The 25,931-nt window shown below is 43.7% G+C and overlaps 1 protein-coding gene across 10 annotated transcripts in view; it reads left to right on the plus strand.

Moving 5' to 3' along the window:
• ARHGAP32 (Rho GTPase activating protein 32) overlaps positions 1-25,931 on the plus strand; it is a 200,145-nt gene that overhangs the window by 164,667 nt on the left and 9,547 nt on the right. For all 10 annotated transcript variants that reach the window (XM_058194899.1, XM_058194901.1, XM_058194906.1 and 7 more), the window contains 9 exons: positions 1,249-1,351; positions 3,784-3,928; positions 5,596-5,678; positions 15,410-15,517; positions 17,380-17,525; positions 19,873-20,074; positions 20,835-20,980; positions 23,270-23,344; positions 24,704-25,585. In XM_058194899.1, the coding sequence (XP_058050882.1) occupies positions 1,249-1,351; positions 3,784-3,928; positions 5,596-5,678; positions 15,410-15,517; positions 17,380-17,525; positions 19,873-20,074; positions 20,835-20,980; positions 23,270-23,344; positions 24,704-25,585 (1,890 nt within the window). The remainder of the gene's footprint in view (positions 1-1,248; positions 1,352-3,783; positions 3,929-5,595; positions 5,679-15,409; positions 15,518-17,379; positions 17,526-19,872; positions 20,075-20,834; positions 20,981-23,269; positions 23,345-24,703; positions 25,586-25,931) is intronic.

Below are 25,931 nucleotides of genomic sequence, written 5' to 3' on the forward strand. Positions count from 1 at the left end.
AAACAACAAATCCAAGAGCAGAACTATAGCAATATTTTGCTTTCTTTACAAGTTAACCAAAATATTGCAATCACTAGAAGGCTTCAGTCCTCCATGGGATGTGTAGTATTGTCCCTGAACATCAGTATGCCTCAAAAATGCAGTGTTATTTAAACCCATCCTCCATACTGCCTGTTTCTATTTATCCCTAGAAAGAAAGAAAAAGATGTTGGGTGACAGTGGATGAATAATCATCATTAAGCCATTATCCTAATGAAAATATTCCATCTGCTTAGTGCTATAGATTAAATGGTAGAAAAAGTAGGTTTACATATCACATCTAAGGATAAGTTTGTTTAATCATTTAGCCTCTTGACTAAACCACAATTGGTTAGGTGTGCATTACAATAGAAGGTTGTCAGATTCCGATACCCAAATTTCTACAACATTATTTATTTATTTTAATTATTTATTTCATCAAGCATGCATTTTAGGACAGATACAAGTGTAAACATAATTATAAATACATGTAAAGGGTACGAATAAAAGAAAACATTAGGACAGGGATGGTAGGCATGCAGGTGTGCTTATGCACGCCCCTTACAGACCTCTTAGGAATGGGGTGAGATCTACAGTAGACAGTCTAAGGTTAAAATTTTGGGGACTTTGGGATGAAACCACAGAGTCAGGTAGTGCATTCCAGGCATTGACCACCCTGTTGCTGAAGTCGTATTTTCTGCAATCGAGTTTGCAGCGGTTTACCATGAGTTTGTATCTATTGTGTGCTCTTGTATTCTTTTGGTTGAAGCTGAAATATTCATTGACTGGTAGGACATTGCAGCAGATGATTTTATGTACTATGCTTAGGTCAGACCGAAAAAAACCTAAAAGCAAACGTGTTTGAATTTATATGAATTCTGAATCAATGCTTGTTAGTAAACCGCAGAATGTTGCCAGAAATTCAGTACTTGTAGAGAGGAGTGGGTTTAAATAGAGGCTAGGAGTTTAACTCTGCAGTATAATAATATTGGTAACTAAAGTAATAACTACAATTTAGAGGCAATTCTCAGTGGTACTTACTTATCTGAGGCCACTTTTAGAAAGGTATTGATTTCAGTTTGGATCTATAAGCAAGTGGGATAAGCAAGAGTTTTAAGAAGAGTGTTACCTGGGCAGAACCCTTTCATGATCCAATGAATGGACAAATCTGTCAGGATGCTAATGAGAATATCTGATGGTCCATTAACACTTCTTCCTTTTCCTTTTAAGTTCCCCAGGTCCTCAAGAGTTGCACTGAATTCATTGAAAAACACGGTATTGTGGATGGAATCTATCGTCTGTCTGGGATTGCATCCAATATCCAAAAGTTACGGTAAGTTTGTGTGTGTTATTTGTGAATTTCATTCCCTGCTGGGTGCCCTTTTTCTAAGACCAGATTTCTCCTTCACTCCAAAGCTGCCTTTTGGATTTCAAGATTCTTTTCCTGTCTGAAAAACCAAAGTACATAATCAGTTAGGATAGAAAACAGTTGGGTAGGTGACTTCAGAACATTTAGTAGGATCGCAGGTAATATAGAAGGAAGTTTCAAAAACAGTTGTACTTTGTTTGGTAGATATAGGAAGGTTTTTTTTTTTTAAGTGTTGGAAGAAATATATATATATATATATATATATATATATATATATATATATATATATATATATATATATATATATATATATATATATATATATATATATATAATTTGCATTTATATCCCGCCCTTCTCCGAAGACTCAGGGCGGCTTATACTATGTCAAGCAATAGTCTTCATCCATGGAAGGCTGAGTCAACCTTGGGCCTGGTGGGACTAGAATCTGCAGTAATTGCAAGCAGCTGCTGTTAATAACAGACTGTCTTAGCAGTCTGAGCCACCAGAGGCCCATTCATCTGGTTCAGTTCCAAGCTGGGAGAAAGACACTGGAAACATGGAGGCTGCTTGGAAAGATGGTTTAATGATGAAGCAGAACCACCAGGCACATGATTCTGGTGCAGCTGACCACATGGAGTTGAGAGTGGGGGGTATTTATACCTTCTCTTGGGCTTTGCACTTGAGCTTCCTGTTCCTGTGCAAGAACATGTATTCTATTGACTGTTGTCAGACTCCTACAGGGCTATGTAGGGGTCATAGCTGGGTCTATAGGTTGTCTGAGCTCCCAGGTTTGGTTGAAGTTTGTGAGGGTGGTGCAATGAAAGGGGCATTGGACAATTCCTGTTGTGGCTGGGAGCTAATCCTACCTTTGCTGGATCTTGAGGGAGGATATTTGCTTATGAATAGAGCTATCTATCTCTTTATCTCTTAAGTGCTGACATCTGCTGTGGGCTATTAAGGAAGGTGGGGGCTGCTTTCTCCCTCTAAAAAACATGTTTCCATTTCTCCCTTTGGGAAATATAATATTCTGCCTTTTTAATATTCCTCAAAATATTTCATTCCTCTAGGAGAGGGATGGATGCTAACTTTCTACAATAATTTGGATAGTAAACTTTTTAACATTTTGGTTAATAAGCTCACAAGGTTCTGGTTTCTTTGGCTTGTATATAGGCTGGGGTGGCTTTCAATGACTATTTCATTCCTCTCACTCATCTGTCGCTTTGTAGGTTTGACAGATGGGTAATTTATCTAAACAGGAAGCTGTCATTTAATACTTAATGTGACTCTATGACATGGGCCACGTATCTTGCAATTATTTATGTAATTGCCTCATCCACTTTACAGCTGGTAGTTTTTTTCTGAGCAAACTAATTGGCTATAAGATGATTGAAACTGCTTGTCAAAAAAAAAATCTGGAAAAAAATGCAGCTTTACAAAAAAGAATTGGCATGTGTTTTAAGTTGCTTTTATATCTTACTTAAAGCAAACCATGTTGTCTTCTGATTGTATACAGGGGTGGGGCTGCTGGGGGTTCGCAGGGGTTCGGGAGAACCTCTAGCTCAGATTCTGTGCAGTTCAGAGAATGCCCAAATCCCACTCCTGGCTGGCCCTGCCCACCTCGTTCTGCCCCTCCCAGGAGTCCCCATGAGGCATGTTTTGGATGCAGGTAAGTGCAGGGTGCACATGGAGGCTCGGGGAGGGCGAAAAATGGGCCTTCTGGAAATTCAGGCCCGTTTCCAGCCTCCAGAGGGCCTCCGGAGTCTGGAAAGGCCATTTTCGCCCTCCCGGAGGCTCAAGAAAAGTCTCCGGAGCCCAGGGAGGGCAAAAACAACCCCCCTCATGGTGCAGGAGGCCAACTAGGCCACGCCCACCCAGCAACTGGGCAGAGAACCCCATGCTAAAAGTTTTGAAGCCCACCCCTGATTGTATACGGGTATAGGTTTGTAGGTCTTGGCATATTCAGGTACCCCCATGTAAGGTTGTGGGTATCTTGGCGATGTTTCGACGAGGTCTCACTCATCATCTTCAGGCTGGTGCTTTCGGCTTTGTGCTTGTGGGAGCAAAGCGTGGTCGGAGCTGCCCTCTCTCTATAAATACTGGTGGGGAGGTGGGGAATGTTGCTGTGAATGGATTGGTTGGCTGTATGGTTGCATCTTGATTGGTAGATGGTAGATATATATGTGTGTGTGTGTGTGTGTGTGTGTGTATCAACGTTTTGATGAGATTTCACTCATCGTCTTCAGGCTTTGGCTTTGTTCTTATGTGAGCAAAGTGTGGATTTTAACTGCTGTTTCTCTATAAATACTGGTGGGGGGGGGTGTTTTTTGAATTGCAGGCCTAGCTGTTATATATATAATTCACCCTCATACCCTTTTGTTTTTCCTTACCTTCAGGCACGAGTTTGACTCCGAACAAATTCCCGACTTGACAAAAGATGTCTATATTCAGGATATACACTGTGTGGGTTCACTCTGCAAGCTCTATTTTCGAGAACTCCCCAATCCTTTGCTCACCTATCAGCTCTATGAGAAATTTTCGGTAAGATAGTTTTTTTTTCTCTTCTCTCCATCCCCCACCCTTACTGTATGGGTATCATGAGTTGTGTTTCAGAGATTTCTTAAAATTTTCCTATGGCTAATGCGGAGAAATAAAAGCACACTTAAATTATTGGCACATTCCCTATATATCATTGCTGTATATGCTGTATACAATATATATGAGAATGCATTTGTTCTTCCAGTATATTATAGAACACAAAGTGTGGGATGGCATTTCTCTGGGGAAAAGAAACTTTCAGCTTATTTAGAGTGGCAGTGAAATCAGTGGATAGATACTGTTCTGACCTAGGCTTCCCAAGAGCATGAAGCAGACTCCTTGTCCCAACAAAAACCCCTTTTTATTAAGTTACTGTGAATTCCTCTCATTCACATTCAGCAAAGTCTTTCAAGGGAGAATTTACAGCCACAGACCTTATCTGGCTTGGAGAGCTGCCAGGCTGATACCTTCAAAACTTGGCAAGAAGTCTCCGAGAGTCAAGAATCAATTAAACGAACTAATTGTCTCCTGCAAACTCCACTCCCCTTTCGCTCCTCTTTTATTCCTTCTGGGAGGGGCCATTCACCGTCCACCTGTGGCTTTACTCCCAAGTTGACCCTTGTTCCTTAGCTGTTCCCTTCTCCTGGCAGCTCTGCGCATGTGCACAGGCTCCAGCTGTTCTTCTGCCGCACTGATGTCTGACTTCGAAGGCAGCTGACAACTGTCAGAGTGCCCTGGCTCCATCTCTGCCTCTGATGCAGAGCCCTCATTAGAGCCTTCCCCACACTCCAGGACTGGCCCATGTTCCTCCCCAATTTCCTCACTGTCTGAATCTGCCACCAGCTCTGCTGGTGGGCCACAACAGATACTAAAGCATCTATTGATTGCAGACATTATAGGAAGAAAGCCATGTTAGTCTATTATGGTAACTCAATAATATGGAGATTTGGTTGACTGGCTGCGCATGTGTTTAAATATTTTTAGGGAGGTCTTATTTTTTGGGGGGGGGCTTATTTTAGCACATGCGCTCAGAAGCCCATTGGGCTTATTATCTGGAGAGGTCTTATTTTCAGGGAAACAGTGTAGTATTCCTCTGGAAGGCTTTAGGGCAGCGGTTCTCAACCTGTGGGTCGCGACCCCGTTGAGGGTCGAATGACAATTTGCCAGGGGTCGCCTAAGACCATCGGAAATATGGGAAGTATACTTGCGAGTCGAAGAATCGTGAATTCGGCTTCAGGCGCGATGAATTAAAAAAGAGAGAAATCTTTACTCTGATGTCTCCCTCTCAAGCCAGCTGCAATCACTCCCAATCGCTAGCCTAATCTGGCTTCAGGCGCGATAAACATAATAGGGGAGGAGTCTCCGCTTTAATGCCTCCGTCCTCAAGGCAATCACAAGCAGTTCAGATCACTAGCCAATATGGTTTCAGGCGCGATAAATTCAAAAAAACAGTTTGCCGGTTTTTTCCCCCTTCTGCGACTGCTGAGGCGTGCTGAGATCGCTGCCTTAAAAAAAAAAAAATTAAGGTTGGGGTCGCCACATCGTGGGGAATTGTATTAAAGGGATCGCAGCATTATAAAGGTTGAGAACCACTGCTTTAGGGGGGAAAAAAAGAAACAAATGGTGCTGGACTGAGACTTTGGGATTTTCTCCGCCCCTCCCCCCTCCAGGATGCTGTATCTGCTGCTACCGACGAAGAAAGACTGGTGAAAATCCACGATGTCATCCAGCAGTTGCCACCACCACACTACAGGTCTGCCCTACATGGTCATTGCACGATTATTTCGGTTGTGTTTACACGGACTGGCGATTATATTAATTAAAACAGAACCCTCGGTGATTTGGTAGAAGCCTGTGTCCTGTTTTCCCTGCAGACATAGCCATATGCCTCCATTAGCACTAATCTGTATCCACCCTGTTTTACAAGCAATGTCCTTTTTGCCTTCCTCATTCCATACGCAGCTGTAAAATAATTCTTGAATTATTTGAAGTTCTTGGGCTGTTCAGCAGGCGGGCTGACTTTGCTTTGGCTAAAGGGCTAAGCTGAATCTTGCCTAGTTAGTATCTGGATGAGAAATTGCTAGGAAATGTGGGTTCTGAAGAAGGTTAGGGCAGGGGTCTCCAACTTTGGTCCCTTTAAGACTTGTGGACTTCAACTCCCAGAGTCCCTGGGAGTTGAAGTCCACAAGTCTTAAAGGGACCAAGGTTGGAGACCCCTGGGCTAGAGAGTTCAAAAAAATCATAAGGCTGTGCAGATACTCCCTGGACTTACAGCCTCATTTGAGCCCAAAATGTATGTTGCTAAGTGAGACATTTGTTAAGTGAGCTTTGCCCCATTTTTACAACATTTGCCACACTTACGAAGTGAATCAACTTAACGACTGCGGTTGTTAAGTTAATATCGCGGTTGCTAAATGAATCTGGCTTCCCCCTTGACTTCGCTTGTCAGAAAGTCAGAAAAGGGGATCACATGACTCGGGACACTGAAATCGTCATAAATATGAGTCAGCTTGCCAAGCATTTGAATTTTGATCACATGACCATGGGGATGCCGCAACAGTCGTTGTGAAAAACGGCCACAAGTTCCTCTTTTTCCCCCAGTCTTTTTTGTAATTTTGAACAGTCACTAAATGAACTGTTGCAAATTGGGGGGTACCTACACAAAGAGATGGACCTGTCTGTCTTATAAGTTGCTGATTTACTAGGGATCCCTTCTTGCCTCTATGAAATTAAGCAGTGAATGCATATCTTAAACAGAGGGATAGACTCAAGATCACGCTACGCCTCCTCCCTCATTGCATCGGCAGATAACCGCCCAGCCGCCCTGTTTCGGGTGACTCGCTCCCTCTTACACCAGGGGGAGCGGGATGACCCGTTGCAGGGACGTGCTGAGGAGTTTAACGGTTATCTATACGATAAAATCGTTCAGCTTCGGGATGGTCTGGACCAAGATTGCAGTGATACGGGCGAGATGCGTGAGGGCGGTCTTGGTGACATTGTGTGGGATGAGTTTGACCCTGTGGCTCCCGAGGACATGGACAGGTTGTTGGGTAGGTTGAATGCCACCACGTGTTTACTGGACCCGTGCCCCTCTTGGCTGGTGCTGGCCACTCGAGAGGTGACACGAGGCTGGCTCCAGGCGATTACGACCGCTTCTTTGGTGGAGGGTGTCTTCCCGGCCGCCTTGAAAGAGGCGGTGGTGAGGCCCCTCCTTAAGAAGCCGTCCTTGGACCCGGCTGTTTTAGGTAATTATCGTCCGGTCTCCAACCTTCGCTTCACGGCGAAGGTTGTAGAGAGTATGGTGGCATATCAATTTCCTTGCACCTGGATGAAACTGTCTATCTAGACCTGCTCCAGTCCGGTTTTCGGCCCGGTTACAGCACGGAGACGGCTTTGGTCGCGTTGGTGGATGATCTCTGGAGGGCCAGGGACAGGGGTTGCTCCTCTGCCCTGGTCCTATTAGACCTCTCAGCGGCTTTCGATACCATCGACCATGGTATCCTGCTGCGCCGGTTGGAGGATTGGGAGTGGAGGCACCGTTTATCGGTGGTTCTCCTCCTATCTCTCCGACCGGTCGCAGTCGGTGTTGACGGGGGCAGAGGTCGGCCCCGAGGCGCCTCACTTGTGGGGTGCCGCGGGGTCGATCCTCTCGCCTTCTGTTTAACATCTACATGAAGCCGCTGGGTGAGATCATCAGTGGTTTCGTGTGAAGTACCAGCTGTATGCGGATGACACCCAGCTGTATTTTTCACACCGGACCACCCCAACGGTTATCAAGTGCTGTCCCGGTGCCTGGAGGCCGACGGGTCTGGATGGGGAGAAATAGGCTCAAGCTCAATCCTCCAAGACAGAGTGGCTGTGGATGGCGGCATCCCGATACAGTCAGCTAAATCCGCGGCTGACCATCGGTGGCGAGTCATTGGCCCCGATGGAAAGGGTCCGCAACTTAGGCGTCCTCCTGGATGAACGGCTGTCTCTAGAAGACCATTTGACGGCCGTCTCCAGGAGAGCGTTCTACCAGGTTCGCCTGGTACGCCAGTTGCGCCCCTTTCTGGACCGGGGTGCCCTATGCACGGTCACCACGCACTCGTGACGCCTCGCCTGGATTACTGCAATGCTCTCTACATGGGGCTCCCTTGAAGGGCATCCGAGGCTGCAGTTAGTCCAGAATGCGGCTGCGGGTGATAGATGGAGCCCTCGTGGCTCCCGTGATAACACCCATCCTGCGCAGGCTGCACTGGCTACCTGTGGCTTTCCGGGTGCGCTTCAAGGTTTTGGTGACCACCTTTAAAGCGCTCCATGGCATTGGGCCGGGCTACTTACGGGACCGCCTACTGCTACCGAATATCTCTCACCGACCCGTGCGCTCTCACAGAGAGGGTCTCCTCAGGGTGCCGTCGGTAGCGGCAATGTCGTCTGGCGACACCCAGGAAGGGCCTTCTCTGTGGGGCCCCACCCTCTGGAATGAACTACCCCGGACTTCGTCAGCTCTCGGACCTCGGACCTTCCGCCGGGCTTAAAACGTATTTATTTAATTGTGCAGGGCTGAGCTAAATTTTAAATTATTGGTTTTAAATTGGGTTTTATTTGATATTTTAATTCTAAATTTACGGGCTTGTTAGAATCAGTTTTTTAATTGTTTTATATTGTATTTATATGTTTTTTAAATGCCTGTACACCGCCCTGAGTCCTTCGGGAGATAGGGCGGTATATAAATTTGAATAAATAAAAAAATAAAAAATAAAAAAGTGTTTTAATACCACTTTTATAATACCTTGGTAAAGCCACACTTATTAGTCGCCACGGTGTAAAAAAAGATGTGGCCGTGTTCACTTGTTTTCCTGATTTCTTTGTTTGCTTTTTTGGCTGTCTACGCCACTGGATATGATTTGGAAATATTTGAATTCAAAAGCTTTTTATGGTAGCATTTGAGTATTCAAGAGAGTTCGTCTGTTGGAGATTACATCTCCCTCTCCCCCGAACTATTGTTGATCAAGCCGATCCTCATATTTCAGATGCAGAACAGTTTCTTCAACTGTCATTAATATTTTAATTCCAATCTCAGAGACTCCAAGAAAGAAGGTGCTTGCTGTGTATTATTTTGGTGCCCCTTGTGGTCCTGATGTCATAGAGTTTGAATAACTAGTGAATGCATATCTTAAACAGAGGATAGACTCAAGATCACGCCACGCCTCCTCCTCATTGCATCGGCAGATAACCGCCCAGCCGCCCTGTTTGGGTGACTCGCTCCCTCTTACACCAGGGGAGCGGATGACCCGCTGCAGGGACGTGCTGAGGAGTTTAACGGTTATCTATACGATAAAATCGTTCAGCTTCGGGATGGTCTGGACCAAGATTGCAGTGATACGGGCGAGATGCGTGAGGGCGGTCTTGGTGACATTGTGTGGGATGAGTTTGACCCTGTGGCTCCCGAGGACATGGACAGGTTGTTGGGTAGGTTGAATGCCACCACGTGTTTACTGGACCCGTGCCCCTCTTGGCTGGTGCTGGCCACTCGAGAGGTGACACGAGGCTGGCTCCAGGCGATTACGACCGCTTCTTTGGTGGAGGGTGTCTTCCCGGCCGCCTTGAAAGAGGCGGTGGTGAGGCCCCTCCTTAAGAAGCCGTCCTTGGACCCGCTGTTTTAGGTAATTATCGTCCGGTCTCAACCTTCGCTCACGGCGAAGGTTGTAGAGAGTATGGTGGCATATCAATTTCCCTTGCACCTGGATGAAACTGTCTATCTAGACCTGTCCCAGTCCGGTTTTCGGCCCGGTTACAGCACGGAGACGGCTTTGGTCGCGTTGGTGGATGATCTCTGGAGGGCCAGGGACAAGGGTTGCTCCTCTGCCCTGGTCCTATTAGACCTCTCAGCGGCTTTCGATACCATCGACCATGGTATCCTGCTGCGCCGGTTGGAGGGATTGGGAGTGGAGGCACCGCTTATCGGTGGTTCTCCTCCTATCTCTCCGACCGGTCGCAGTCGGTGTTGACGGGGGCAGAGGTCGGCCCCGAGGCGCCTCACTTGTGGGGTGCCGCGGGGTCGATCCTCTCGCCTTCTGTTTAACATCTACATGAAGCCGCTGGGTGAGATCATCAGTGGTTTCGTGTGAAGTACCAGCTGTATGCGGATGACACCCAGCTGTATTTTTCACACCGGACCACCCCAACGGTTATCAAGTGCTGTCCCGGTGCCTGGAGGCCGACGGGTCTGGATGGGGAGAAATAGGCTCAAGCTCAATCCTCCAAGACAGAGTGGCTGTGGATGCCGCATCCCGATACAGTCAGCTAAATCCGCGGCTGACCATCGGTGGCGAGTCATTGGCCCCGATGGAAAGGGTCCGCAACTTAGGCGCCCTCCTGGATGAACGGCTGTCTCTAGAAGACCATTTGACGGCCGCTCCAGGAGAGCGTTCTACCAGGTTCGCCTGGTACGCCAGTTGCGCCTTTCTGGACCGGGATGCCCTATGCACGGTCACTCACGCACTCGTGACGCCTCGCCTGGATTACTGCAATGCTCTCTACATGGGGCTCCCTTGAAGGGCATCCGGAGGCTACAGTTAGTCCAGAATGCGGCTGCGCTGGTGATAGATGGAGCCCTCGTGGCTCCCGTGATAACACCCATCCTGCGCAGGCTGCACTGGCTACCTGTGGCTTTCGGGTGCGCTTCAAGGTTTTGGTGACCACCTTTAAAGCGCTCCATGGCATTGGGCCGGGCTACTTACGGGACCGCCTACTGCTACCGAATATCTCTCACCGACCGTGCGCTCTCACAGAGAGGGTCTCCTCAGGGTGCCGTCGGTAGCGGCAATGTCGTCTGGCGACACCCAGGAAGGGCCTTCTCTGTGGGGCCCCACCCTCTGGAATGAACTACCCCGGACTTCGTCAGCTCTCGGACCTCGGACCTTCCGCTGGGCTTAAAACGATTTATTTAATTGTGCAGGGCTGAGCTAAATTTTAAATTATTGGTTTTAAATTGGGTTTTATTTGATATTTTAATTCTAAATTTACGGGCTTGTTAGAATCAGTTTTTTAATTGTTTTATATTGTATTTATATGTTTTTAAATGCCTGTACACGCCCTGAGTCCTTCGGGAGATAGGGCGGTATATAAATTTGAATAAATAAAAAAATAAAAAATAAAAAAGTGTTTTAATACCACTTTTATAATACCTTGGTAAAGCCACACTTATTAGTCGCCACGGTGTAAAAAAAAATGTGGCCGTATTCACTTGTTTTCCTGATTTCTTTGTTTGCTTTTTTGGCTGTCTACGCCACTGGATATGATTTGGAAATATTTGAATTCAAAAGCTTTTTATGGTAGCATTTGAGTATTCAAGAGAGTTCGTCTGTTGGAGATTACATCTCCCTCTCCCCCGAACTATTGTTGATCAAGCCGATCCTCATATTTCAGATGCAGAACAGTTTCTTCAACTGTCATTAATATTTTAATTCCAATCTCAGAGACTCCAAGAAAGAAGGTGCTTGCTGTGTATTATTTTGGTGCCCCTTGTGGTCCTGATGTCATAGAGTTTGAATAACTACTGAATATTCATGCCAACTTCAGTTCTAATATCTCAGCATTCAAAGATATTTTTAACTAATTGGCCAATTAGTTAAATTTAACGTAAACAAATGTAAAGATGTGGAGACTCTAGAAAGAGTGCAGAGAAGAGCAACAAAGATGTTTAGGGGACTGGAGGCTAAAACATATGAAGGACGGTTGCAGGAACTGCGTATGTCTAGTTTAATGAAAAGAAGGACTAGGGGAGACCCGATAGCAGAGTTCCAATATCTCAGGGGCTGCCACAAAGAAGAGGGAGTCAAACTATTCTCCAAAGCACTTGAAGGCAAAGCAAGAAGCAATGGGTGGAAACTAATCATCGTGCAGGACTGGCCTAACAGTTTTTAATTGGGGTTTTAAGGGGTTTTATTGTATCAGCCCAAATTTAAATATTTATTTTTATATCTGTTTTAATTTTTGTTGAATTGTTTTAACATGGTTGCAAACCACCCCGAGTCCTTCGGGAGGAGGGCGGTATAGAAATATAAATAAACTGAAACTGAAACAGAAACAGAAGCAACCTAAAACTAAGGAGAAATTTCCTGACAGTCAGAACAATTAATCAGTGGAACAACTTGCCTCCAGAAATTGTGAATGCTCCACCACTGGAAGTTTTAAAGAAGAGATTGGATAACCATTTGTCTGAAGTGGTGTAGGGTTTCCTGCTTAAGCAGGGGGCTGGACTAGAAGACCTCCAAGGTCCTTTCCAGCTCTGTTATTCTAGTATCCTGAAAGAATTATGATGACACGAGGCTGACTTCTACTTTCTTTAGCTCTGTAACAAGACAAATAACACATCTGGGTCCCCTCTGCTGATCCTCTATGAAGTGGGCGTGGAAGCATCATGCAAAACTCAGCATGCCTCGTAGAAATATTGAACTCCAGGGGAGTTCAATATTTGAAGGGGAACAAATTTGAAGAAATTACGGGCTCTTATCTTGCCCTTCAGGCGGAATCGTCAATTAAAAATTTAATAGAATTGAAACGTGAGTCTAACTCTGTACATTGTAGCACAGAGATAGCAGATGTGCTGAAGAGTCAGGGAAGTAGGACAGCTCATCTCAATACAATCTGCATTAAGGATAAAATGCAAATGCTGGCAGAAGTGAATCAGACAAGTGGTTTAGAGATCTGGAAAGCATTTAAGAGATTTTCTTGTAGCCAGCTTGGAGAACGTTGCTGCTTACGACATACAGTATGTGGGCATCCAGCATCAGAGGAAGGGCATGGTGTGGTTATGGGAAACTTGAGGATTTAATCCTTTAATCAGATGTCTTGACTCAGCATGCCATAGAAACCGAATATGAAACCCATTTCGAAATGGAAAGAAATAGATCTTACTAAAGTCTAAGATTTTGCTTAGGATGAAAGGATGAAGATCAAATCTTCTCCAACCTGGCAGTCTCCAAATGTATTGCTGGATGTCAACTCATCCCTGGAAGCTTTCAAGAAGAGACTCGACTGGCATCTGTCAGAAATGGTGTAGGGTCTCCTGCTCGGGCAGGGCGGGGGTGGTTGGACTAGATGACCTACAAGGTCCCTTCCAACTCTGTTAATCTGTTAAAAAGATTTGTTAATTTTTTTAGCACAGTGAAGGCCACATAGAATGTTGAGAGTTGCTTGCATCTGTTCCTGTACTAGCTCCTTTGCTCCTTACAGCTTTGTAGAATTAGGAGGTCTGGCAGTTGTTCTTTTCCTTGCCACATCACCATACCCGTCACTGTTAGAGCCAGGGTGTCCAACTGTGGCAATTTTTAAGCCCTGTGGACTTCAACTCCCAGCTGGCTGGGGAATTCTGGGAATTGAAGTCCACAGGTCTTAAAGTTGCCAAGGTTGGACACTCCAAGTTTAGAGGAAGTAGCAGTCTGGATGCCTACATTCTTTCTTAAGCGTGATCCGAATGGCTTAGGCTCAGGCCTATTTGAGCCATAACGGTGCAGTGGTTAGAATGCAGTACTGCAGGCTACTTCTGCTGGCTGCTGGCTGCCTGCAATTTGACAGTTCAAATCTCACCAGGCTCAAGGTTGACTCAGCCTTCCATCCTTCCGAGGTGGGTAAAATGAGGACCCAGATTGTTGGGGGCAATATGATGACTCTGTATACCCCTTAGAGCGGGCTCTAAAGCACTGTGAAGTGGTATATAAGTCTAAGTGCTATTGCTATTTGAACGTTTGAGTCATCGGTATAGGGGGCTGAAAGGCTGGGTTTCCATCCTGATTTTTACTAAAGTTGAATTACCCGGTTATAGTGCAATAGATACATATGTTTTACGTCTCTACACCCAGGAAATAATCTCCTTGTTTGTCAACAGATACTAGAGTCCCATTATATTTATTTCTTTATTATTCATTTTTCTTCTTTGGATTTGTTCTACCTTTTCAACCTTGTTCAACCTTGAGCTTGATGAGATTTGGTACCACACTCGCCTAACACATATAGCAAAAGATTTGGCTTCACCTGGCTTGTTGCAAAGCCCAAAGCTGCTGAGAGGGAATGACTGGCCCAAGGATCAGCCGGCTGGTTTCTGTGCCTAAAGGAGGACTGGAGCTCCCTCACCAATATCCAGCACCCTGGTTACTGCTTCACATTATCCCTCCCTTAATTTTTCGGTTAATTACACTTAACAGAAATATCCCAGCAATATTGCTTTACAGTACCTTTCAGAACTCCTCTCTGTTAAATCCTATTATTCTTTATTCATCTAAGGCATGCAGTACTACTGTTGAACCAAAATCTATATATTAAATATTTACATGCAACGGATTCACTGGAACTTTATGAGTATACCCAACACAGCCTTAGTTATTGGATGCCACCCCAAATCAGGGAGCAGAATCCAGGGAAAATTAACTGTGCTTTGTTCTGAAATATCTGAATAGAATAGAGTAGGGTAGGGTAAGGTAGGGTAGAATAGGGTAGAGTAGGGTTGAGTTGAGAAAGAATAGAATAGAATAGAATAGAATAGAATAGAACAGAACAGAACAGAACAGAACAGAACAGAACAGAACAGAACAGAATTCTTTATTGGCCAAGTGTGATTGGACACACAAGGAGTTTGTCTTCAGTGCATAAGCTCTCAGTGTACATAAAAGTTATAAGTGATAAATCATGATCATAGTCATCATAGAAATACATTCATCATAAATCATAAGATACAACACTTAGTGATAGTCATAGGATACTAAATCAGCAATCAACATAAATCATTCTTAGATACTGATACTCAAAATATTCATTTCTAGAACTATTTGAAAGGATCCATGTGTTCCTGCTGTACACAAAATCTACTAACAAAGGTTTAATGTATTTTTATTGGTCAGTTATGCAATCTCTTGATGCTGCTTTCATCATCTGAACCAGACCTTCTCTCTCTCTCTCTCTCTTTCTCTCTCTTTCTCTCTCTCGCTCTCTCTTTCTCTTTCTTCCCTGCACAGGGAAAATGTACAGTTCTTTAGCTAGATAATGTGTTAGAGGCTCCCTCTAATGGTCATCGAACATGGCAGTTGCCATTTAGAAAACAAGTCACCAGTAATGGAATCTCGCAATGCCTATACTCTATATCAGGGGTCTCCAACCTTGGCAACTTTACGACTTGTGGACTTCAACTCCCAGAATTGCTCAGCCAGCACATGGAATTCTGGGAGTTGAAGTCCATAAGTCGTAAAATTGCCAAGGTTGGAGAACCCTGCTCTATGTAAACCTTGACTGCTGGAAACATCTAGCACTATGTTGATCCTCGTTGTATATATTTGTCTTTCTTGGGTTTTGCAATGCAACAAGAAAGCAGAGTTAGCCATTTTTCAAAAAGTGAAATATTAATCTGTTTAGGTTATCTAATTTTGCTGATAATTTTTCCCAATCCCCTTTACCTTGGTTTTTTTTTTTTTTAACCATAGGCTAAATTTCTTGCCTTTTTTCCAGGACCCTGGAGTTCCTTATGAGGCATTTGTCACACCTGGCTGAATATTGTGCCATCACAAACATGCATACCAAGAACTTAGCCATTGTCTGGGCACCAAACTTACTAAGGTATCTATCGACTGCAAACATTGTCAGCAATCCTGGGCTCTTTCATCCCTCTGCTGCAGCTCCCTGTCGCTCAAAATATGTGTCACAACCACCAGTGTGCGACACCTGCTGGCACACGATTTATTGAGCTTTTCAAAGCTGGTAAGCCAACCATGGATAAACCCAAGAAAAGAAAAGTTTCAGAAGAAAACAGAACATTTAATTCAACTACATATGCTAGTTTTGTGGCCACTCAGGAAATAGTCAGGCACGGGAAGGATTTTGTGGCTCCCAGTGTTTTCTTTTCTTTGGGAAATGGGTCCAAATGGCTCTTTGAGTGTTTAAGGTTGCCAACCCCTGGTTTATGGTAACCAACAATATGGAGATTTGTTTGTTTGTGTCGGAAGCATCACAATTAAAATAAGCATACTACAGAAAGTGACATAGAATTTAAACTATAAAATATAAGATTAAAATGTGTACAAGTTAAAGAGATCTTGCCCAGAAACTAGCAATGTTAATTGCATTCTACAAGGTTCTCCCGAATACTCTGATCAGCACACAAAGGGCAGGCATACATATGTGTTGTTGTCTGCATGTCACCACAATCGTAAAGGGCAGAAGCCACCGGATAGCCTTATTTGTTCAGAGTGCCTCCGGCTCTTATTATATAGGGAGATTAAATCACATCTGTTGAACTGAGCTGTAACTCAGGACAGCTTACACCTTTTAATAACATTTGTTAGAAAACTTCTACCAGCACATATTAATGTTTAAAAAGTCTTTGGAAAATGAAAACGTTTTTCTATAGTGTGAGAGAAGTGGCTTATAATATTTTACTTTTTGTCAGGGTTTTTTTTTTAATTAAAAAAAATGGAAAACATTCACTGGGGAAATTTGCCCCAACGAGGTAAAATGATTGATTTGGGAAGAAAGAGCAGGTCAGTTTGGATCCTTACTTAGAACCAAAAAGATAAGCTTTACTTGTTTTTACTAGAAAGAAGCTTGGCTTGTGCCAGGAATTAGCAGAGAGATAGACTAAGCTTTATTCCCTGTTAGGGAAAACTGCCCCAGATAATAAATTCTCACAGAGAAACTATGAACCCCTCTTTTGCAAGAAAGAGGTGAAGGATTCTTCCTATTCACAGATGAAAAGTCCATATGCGGTAACTGCTCTGCATTATATTATGGAAGAGAAAATATACAAGCTGTCAACTTATATCAACCGTATTGCACCCAGTTTTGGTCACCACACTATAAAAAAGATGTTGAGACTCTAGAAAGAGTGCAGAAAAGAGCAACCAGGATGATTGGGGACTGGAGGCTAAAACATACGATGAACGGTTGCAGGAACTGGGTAGGTCTAGTTTAGTGAAGAGAAGGACCAGGGGAGACATGATAGCAGCCTTCCAATATTTGAGGGGCTGCCACAGAGAGGAGGGGGTCAATCTGTTTTTCAAGGCACCTGAAGGACAGACAAGGAATAGTGGATGGAAACTGAACAAGGAGTGAGTCAACCTGGAAATGAGGAATTTTCTGACATTGAGAACAATCAACCCATGGAACAGAAGTTGCCTTCGGAAGTTGTGGGAGCTTCATCACTGGAAGCTTTCAAGAAGAGACTGGACTGCCATCTGTCAAAAATGGTGTACGGTCTGCTTGGGCAGAGGGTTGGACTAGATGACCTACAAGGTCCCTTTCACCTCTGTTAATCTGTATCTGTCTCGGCAACACTGTGTGTGTTGACTTCATTCACACTTCAACCACTGTGCTAATATGTGTTCCTGTGAAAAAGGGAAGGCATTAAGTTGACTTGTCTGTGTCCACCAGGAACTGTTAGTGCTGGCTAGAGCACTGGCTAACACTCAGATTCTTTTCCCTAGATCAAAACAGATAGAATCTGCTTGCTTCAGTGGAACAGCAGCTTTTATGGAAGTGCGAATCCAATCCGTGGTTGTGGAATTCATTCTCAATCATGTGGACGTCCTTTTCAGCTCTAAACTCAGCTCCGTCATTCGAGAGAGTGCAGGTATGTATGTCAGAAACAAACTAAAACCAATATTGAAAAGCGAGGGCAGAGCAGTGTCAAAAGTTTTCATTTTTCTGCTTGGCTGACCAAACAGAGAAATGCAGCTTAATAAACAACCATCTCATATTCATTGGAAGCTAATTCATTGGAAGCTTAAGACACATCTATTTATTTGTGCAGGGCTGGCCTAGGTTTTAATTTTAAAATTAATTTTAAACGGGGTTTTGTACTTTTAACTATAGTTTTAAATTTGGCCTAATGGAATAAGTTTTTTAAATGTTGTTTTAACATGTATTTATTTTATACTTTATGTTTTATAAGGCTGTAAACCGCCCTGAGTCCTTCGGGAGATAGGGCGGTATAGAAATTTGAATAATAATAATAATAATAATAATAATAATAATAATAATAATAATAATAATAATAATAATAATAATAATAATAATAATAATAAAGCTTAGCGAGTGTCCTGCCACAGATGTCCATCATGGAAAATGGTCCCTCTGTTAACAGTTGGGTAACTGTGGAGCATCCATTCTAAAAGTATTTTGCTCTTCAGGGCTTTGTACCAAGCCTTCATTCCACCATCCTAATTGGACTTTTTGGTTTTTCTTTGAAGATGTTTCCCTTCTCATCCAAGAAGCAAAACATTTTCAAACCCTAACCCTAATCCTAACCCTGACCTGGATGACTGAGAATCTCCATAGACAAAATAACGTTTTTTCCCTCCCTCAAGTTGGGGGAAAGAATGGAGTGAAATTATCTGGACCCATTTCAGTTTGAGTGACAGCAGTAGCCTCAGACTTCAGCAAACATTTCCCTGACTCTCACCATTCTTGCAAAGTTTTGTTTATAAGAAATTCAACAAACCATTTAGAACATCTGTGGAAAATGAACTCAGTTGGTGTTAAACCATGCCAGTCTTCCCTGTAGAGCAGACAAATACTAAATTTACATATTGCTCCTTTTTTTAAAAAAAAACAAACCCAAAACACATTACTTAAAAAAAAACCTAAGGACATATAATTGGGTGGGTTTCCACAACACATTAAGTCATTAACAATGGCTTAAAAGTCACAATGGTTGAATTCACACAACATACTAAAGTAAAACATGTTTTGTGGATTGGCCCAACCTTTTCAGCACAGTTGCCATTAGGAAGTAGTGTCTGCTTATTTGATGCTATCTCTTGACTTGTTAATTACTGTCTTTCAAAATGTAAAAAAGTGCTAAATGTGGTGGAATTTTCTCCTGTGAGGTTGTTTTTTTAATGAAATGGTTTTTGAACTCACTGGGTTTAGTAGCATCTCTGCTAGAAGGTAGTTGGTAATGTTTAAACATCAAAAGCCATCTACAATCTAAAAGTAATATTTTCTTGAATTTAAATTGAGAGTAAAATTCACCGACTTCTTTTGGGGTGGGGGAATAGCATTTTGCAAAACATTTTATACTAATGAAAGAGCTTGTGAAGGCCATTTACGTGGGAAAAGAGACTCTTTTTCAAGTATTTATAGAGGTAAAATTATAGAAGTAAAAAATAAAACGGTGAACTAAAATTGAATCCCAAATCCTGTCATATAGCGAAGGGAAGGAAAAATAATCTGATGGAATGTCCACTATGTTAAACCCAAACTTCATTTTTTCCTTGCCAGACTTTTCTTGATAAAAACATAATGTGTTTTGAAGATTACCTGCTTAAGTCCTGTGATAAAGGAAATGTTGGCCCGTGATATCTGTAAGACTAGACTAGACTAGACCAGACCAGACCAGACCAGACCAGACCAGACCAGACCAGACCAGACCAGACCAGACCAGACCAGAATAGAATTCTTTATTGGCCAAGTGTGATTGGACACACAAGGAATTTGTCTTAGGTGTATATTCTCTTAATGTTCATAGTGTACATACATGATGAAAATACATTCATCAAGAATAAAAAGATACAACACTTAGTGATAGTCAAGGTTACTAATAAGCTATCAAATCGTACGAGGAAACAAACGAAAACAACATAAATTGAAAGATACAAGCAACATGATTATAGTAATAAGTGGAAAGAGATAGATACTAGTAGGGAAGAGACGAATAAGAGTAATACAGTCTTAGTAAATTATTCGACAGTGTCGTGGGAATGAGTTGTTAAGTAGAGCAATGACATTCGGGGGAAAAACTGTTCTTGTGCCTAGTTGTTTCGGTGTGCAGTGCCCTATAGCATCGTTTTGAGGGTAGAAGTTGAAACAATTTATGTCCAGGATGTGAGGGATCTGTAGATATTATTTCAGGAATCTGTTTCTCTCTCGTAATTCACATCGTTCTCTCTCTGCTTTGACTTCTGTTTCTGCGGCAGGTCACAGTTCCTTATCACGTCCTAAATCTTTGCTGGTGTCCTCACCCTCCACAAAGCTCCTTACCTTAGAGGAGGCCCAGGCAAGGACTCAGGCTCAAATAAATTCTCCAGCCCTGACAGACAGCAAGTACATCGAAGTTGGCGAAGGACCTGCTGCTTTGCAAGGGAAGTTCCATACCATCATAGACTTCCCCTCTGAAAGGTAGAAGGATCTGTCTGTCTGTCTTGACTGTTTGTGTCTAATTGCATTGTCCCACACTTAGGTTTTCCATGGTTACATTGGAACAGTTTTGAAATCGAAATATTCTTCATTCCCTCTCAGCACACGTCTGTAAATGCTGCTGGCCTATATAAAAGGACGTGGGCTTATTGTTCTGTCCCCCCTCGCCTCCGTCTGAGCAATGGCTTAATTAGCCGGCACTATCAGCTCTGGCAGCAAACTAGCGAGCGTCTGCCAAGTGACTCTGTTATCTCCCTTGATGCCGATGAGTCACCCAGGAACAAACAGTACTTCAGCTCTAGTTTAGCAGTTGATTTGCCTGCTACGAAGAGGCATAGCAGCCCTCGCTGGTTTTATATCCTGTGCGGTGTGGCTCCATGACTCAGCACTTCCTAGGCCTGCCCCACCCCTGCTTCTGTTGTTCCCACTTCTCCTGCCTATGAAATCTAGGGTCCAGCCAGCCCTGATTGCCATCATCTGCGTATGGAGGCGTGGCCTGGGGGGGGGAAAGAGTCAGGGGACGGAGGCCTCGTTCCCTGAGCCAGGGAAGCCGGTGCTCCCGAGGTAAGTCCTGATGGCCCTTCCCCCTCACTTTCCAAGTCACTTTCTGGCAGGGGACCCAGCTCAAGGGGCGCAGACACAATACTTATAGCTTCTCCGTCTGAATTGCTAATGTTGCTTTTAGAGCCACCACAGTGCAGTCAATCATTTCCTCAACGCCAATTTTTTTTTCTTGCTGTAGAAAGAGGCCTCCCAGTAAGATGAAAAAATCCCCCGTTGGCAGCTGGCGCTCCTTCTTCAACTTGGGAAAATCGTCCTCTCTTTCCAAACGGAAACTGCAGCGCAACCCAAGCGAGCCATCCGAAATGAAGGCGATCGCTCTGGCAGGTAAGGGCTCCCTGTGTCCATGACAACAAGGTGTTGCAGAGCTGACCTTAGATGCTTCTGGTTTACTCCACATGCATTGTTTTTTTTTTTAGTATTAATTATTTAGTTTTAGTTTTACTTTAGTTTGCTTTATTGTCATTGCACCTTGTACAACGAAATTAAATGCCATTTTCAATGTACATTATAACTATAAAAATAAAACACAAACACACATCCTTCACTTTCTATACAATTGAATTGAAAATCCCTGATATTGCATTAATATTGCACTATACAATAGAATTCAGTATAGTTACTGCCCTGGGATAGAAGCTGTTTTTCAGCCTATTTGTCCTTTTTTTTAATTATCCTGTACCGTCTGCCAGATGGTAATAGTTTAAAAAAAAAAAAAAAGGGGTGCCCAGGATGAGATGGATCTTTAAGAATGTTTTGAACTTTCTTAAGGCAGCGGGAGCTATAAAACGGTTTCAAAGCGGGGATACGGCAACCAATGGCCCTCTGGGCAGTTATGTTAACCCTAACATTAATTAAATTAATGTTAATTTATTTCAAAATAAATCACAGCATGCTCTGCTCTCAATGTAATTGAGAAATGCCTGAATTCTTCTGGCTCCACAGAGGCACACAAGGACATTGCTCTAATTTCTTAGCATGCATAGCTAAAACATCCTCTGTAGGCTCAGGAGCACTCCTGTGGAACTGGAGTCCCCTCGTTGCAGCCTGAAAACATACTTGGTTATATATTCATGGTCAGTCCACTACGCTCTTGCAAAACCTCGGACCAGTCTCTGCTTCATTGATTCATATAGCGAATGTTTTAAAGGTTAAAAATTCAGCTCTGTAAAGAACTTGACATGTTCTTTTAGCCCAGTGTTTCTCAACTGTAGCAACTCGAAGATGAGTGATGAGTCTGTAGCGATTCTTAGTCATCATCCAGGTCATGGTTGTCCCAAAGGTGGTTTTTCAGGAGGCAACTGGACTTTCTTGTTTTTTCTTTGAAGATGTTTCGCTTTTCATCCAAGAAGCTTCTTCAGCTCTGACAGGAAAGTGGGGAATGGAAGAATTTATACTCCTTGCAGACAGCTTGGTCATTTGCATCCTTTTAGAGGGTCGTTGAAGCACTTGGAGGTTGATCTATGTCCTCAGGGTCACCTGAGTGGTGCTCCTGGTTCCTGTAGTCTGCTATTTTTTCCTCTGTAAATCCATTCCTCCTCCCACACCATTCAAAAGGGTGTCCATCCCAAATTGCATAGCTAAAAGTCTGTAGTGATTCTCAGTCTTCCAGGTCATAGATTGTTCCAAAGGAGCTTTTTTTCAGGAGGCAACTGGACTTCCGTGTTTTTTTTCCTTTGGAAGACGTTTCACTTCTCATCCAAGAAGCTTCTTGAGCTCTGATTGGATGGTGGGGAATGGAAAGAAAAAAAACAAAGTCCAGTTGCCTCCTGAAAAAGCACCTTTGAAGATGAGTGGACTTCAACTCCCAGAATTCTCCAGGCAGCATGGCATAGCATAGCTGGCTGGGGAATTCTGGGAGTTGAAATCCATTCATTTTCAAGTTGCCATGGTTGAGAAGTACTGTATGAGACAAATACATTTTCATCTCTGTGTTGTGGCCTGCAGTGGCCAGCAGAGCTGGCAGCAGATTTGGACAGTGAGGAGGTTGGGGAGAAACGTAGACCAGTCCTGGAGTCTGGGAAAGGCTCGGACAATGGCTCTGAGTCGGAGGCAGAGAGGGGGCCAAGGCCATCTGGTAGTTCTTTGCTGCCTCCGGAGTCTCCGGAGTCTGACATCAGTGAGGCAGAAGAACAGTGTGAGCCTGTTCCCAGTGTGTGCATGCGCAGAGCTGCCAGGAGACAGGAACAATTAAGGAAACAGGGTCGACTTGGGAGTAAGGCTTGGAGATGATCAGCCCCTCCCATAAGACATAAAAGAGAAGCGAACCGGACGTGAGCTTTTGCAGAAAGCAATTAGTTCATCTGGTTGGTAAAAGCTGAGGAAAATTTCTGTTTGACTCTGTGCTAAGTTTGGCCTTGCCCTGCGTGTGGCAATTGGTTCTCTGGCAGCATTCGAAGGGAGATAAGGTGAGCATTTGTAAACACTCCCCTGATAGACTGTTCGAGAAGCCTTTCAGACTGGGAATGACAATAGTTCACAGCCGTATGAATTAAAGAGGTTTGCCGGGACTAAGTTTGTGGTGCTTCATTTCTAAGGAAGCCTAGGTCAGAACACTCTGGGGGATGTATGGTCATGTTTTAAATAAATTCCGTTGTTTTGTTTCTGACTGATCAGGAGGAAGAGGAGACAGTGGAACCCTGCGCTCCGCCAAGAGCGAAGAGTCTCTTTCATCTTTGCATGCAATAGATGGCAAGTTGGCTTTTATTTGTATTTTCCTAAGAGCTGCTTCTAGAGACAGCAAATCCATACTTCAGTAAATATCATATCTATAAAGAAATAGGAGGCAAAGGTCTCAGGAGGCTTGTTTGTGTCTGCATTAGGTGAAGAAACTTGTGCTTTTTACTCCTTAATAAGTCACTTTTTATCGCCACCCTTTTTTGGTGCAATTTTGGAGAGAAAAAAAGGAATCTTTCCATGAAATAATATGCACAGAAACCTTGAAAGGTTCTTTCTTATTTCCCAGTCCTAGCAGGAAAAACAAAACTGTGGAGACGTTAATATGGGTGCGGGGAGGTGCAATAAACGTCTGGGACCAGAGTTTAAGAACATCCTGTATTCTAAGTACAAAGTCCCCATATCAAGACAAATTTATGTGCGGCCAGAATCTGAAAATAACATTTAACAGAGCACAGGACTTAAGCAAAATGCCTTTGGCATACGTGGGACTGATTGGGGTAGATTGCAAGGGCGACACCGAAATATAATTTTATCATATTTTATTTATCTCTATATTAAATTATCATATTTTATTCCAATTTCATTTTAAACCGTGTTTTAGTCCAGTTTCATTTTAAATCATATTTTATTCTAATTCCGTTTTAAATTGTTTTTTATCAGATTTTAGTAATAACTTGGGTCTGGTACTCTGCGCTTGGATATGACCCAAGGATTAATCAATAAAAGTAAGCTCCAAAAAAGCAACAACAAAACCCCTCGGCAAACTACAAAGATTGGGAAGAAAATATATCCCTGTATATCCTGCAGACTCTAGAAAGAGTGCAGAGAAGAGCAACAAAGATGATTAGGGGACTGGAGGCTAAAACATATGGATAACTGTTGTAGGAACTTGGTATGTCTAATTTGATGAAAAGAAGGACTAGGGGAGACATGATAGCAGCCTTCCAATATCTCAGGGGTTGCCACAAAGAAGAAGGAGTCAAACTATTCTCCAAAGCACCTGAGGGTAGAACAAGAAGCAATGAGTGGAAACTAATCAAGGAGAGAAGCAATTTAGAACTAAGGAGAAATTTCCTGACAGTTAGAACAATTAATCAGTGGAACAACTTGCCTCCAGAAATTGGGAATGCTCCAACACTGGAAGTTTTTAAGAAGATGTTGGCTAACCATTTGTCTGAAGTGGTGTAGGGTTTCCTGCCTGGGCAGGGGGTTGGACTAGAAGACCTCCAAGGTCCCTTCCAACTCTGTTATTCTATTCTATTCTATTTTTTACAGAAAACCAAAAAGCAACTGAGCATTTTACACAAGGGGAGCCTTTACATAACTGGCCAAAATACTAATGACCGTCTTTCCTCTTTTTTTTTTTGCCAGGTGAGTCTAAACTGTTTCGGCCCCGAAGACCAAGATCGAGCAGCGATGCTTTATCAGTTTCTTTCAACGGGGAATTGTTGGGGAACATGAATCGCTGCAATTCTTACGACAACCTACCCCAGGACCAAGAAAGCGACGGCGACGAGGGACACCTACAGGTCCCTGCCCTCATTTCTCCCAGGTCGGCTGAGGACGTTGATCTGAGCCCGCCGGAGATTGGGGTGGCTAGCTTGGATTTCGACCCGATGTCTTTTCAGTGCAGCCCACCCAAAGCAGAATCCGAGTGTCTCGACAGCAGCACCTCCCTGTTGGAATCCGTGGACTACAACAAGGATAAGCCAAGCCTCTTTAAGAAAGAGCTCGACTCGGGCAGCCAATCTCATACGCCCTGCAGTGCCACCAGCTCGGAACCAGTTTCTCCTTACCAAGAAAAAAACCCAAGTCCCTTCTTCACCCTGGATTTGAGCCCACCTGAAGAAAGACCACCAAAACTCCTGTCTTTCTCCGAGAACCTCACCTGTGCCTATTCCCCCAAGTCGGCCCAAAAGCCAGTCAAGTCTCCACCACTCGCCGCATCGGAGCCCGTTCCTTATGGCGCCCCCAGCCGAATGCCAGACGTGGTTACCGGAGGAGTGTCAGAAAATGTTGGCTCTTTGGATTGGGCTAAAAAAACCCTTGACGGCAACGAAGCGTCAAGCATGCCCCTCTCCCAGCTCATGGTATCACCTTTGAGAAGCAATGAAAGTAGGCGTGGTGAAGAACACCAGCAGGAACTCCAGAATGCGGGAGATACCAAGAAAGCAGAGCTTCAAGAAGAGGTGGAACCACTTACGCTCAGCGGCGGCCAGAGTAAGCCTGTACCTTCTGGACTGACACAGCCAGGTACATTTTTTCTTTAAGTTCACAAGCCGCCAAGCTCTCGCTTCTCTGCACGCCTTTAAAAAGAGGGGGAAACACTGGTAATAATGATAGTAGTAATAAATAATAATAATAATAAACAAAGTATGTGTCTTCCAGAGCCTATAGATGCTGCTTGGGTCCCGATAGTGAACATTAAAAGAACCTAAGCTTCTCTGCAGCCTCCTTGCCTCTCACACACACACACAAACACCCCCACAACCCTGTGAATATTTTATATAGCTCTGTCTCTTTTCACTTTTTTCATAACGCGAGACGATTCTCTTCCGATCAGAATGCTTCCTGATAAAACTTTATATATATATTTTTA

The sequence above is a fragment of the Ahaetulla prasina genome, chromosome 9, assembly GCF_028640845.1.
Source record: "Ahaetulla prasina isolate Xishuangbanna chromosome 9, ASM2864084v1, whole genome shotgun sequence".
In the NCBI taxonomy this organism is placed as follows: domain Eukaryota; kingdom Metazoa; phylum Chordata; class Lepidosauria; order Squamata; family Colubridae; genus Ahaetulla; species Ahaetulla prasina.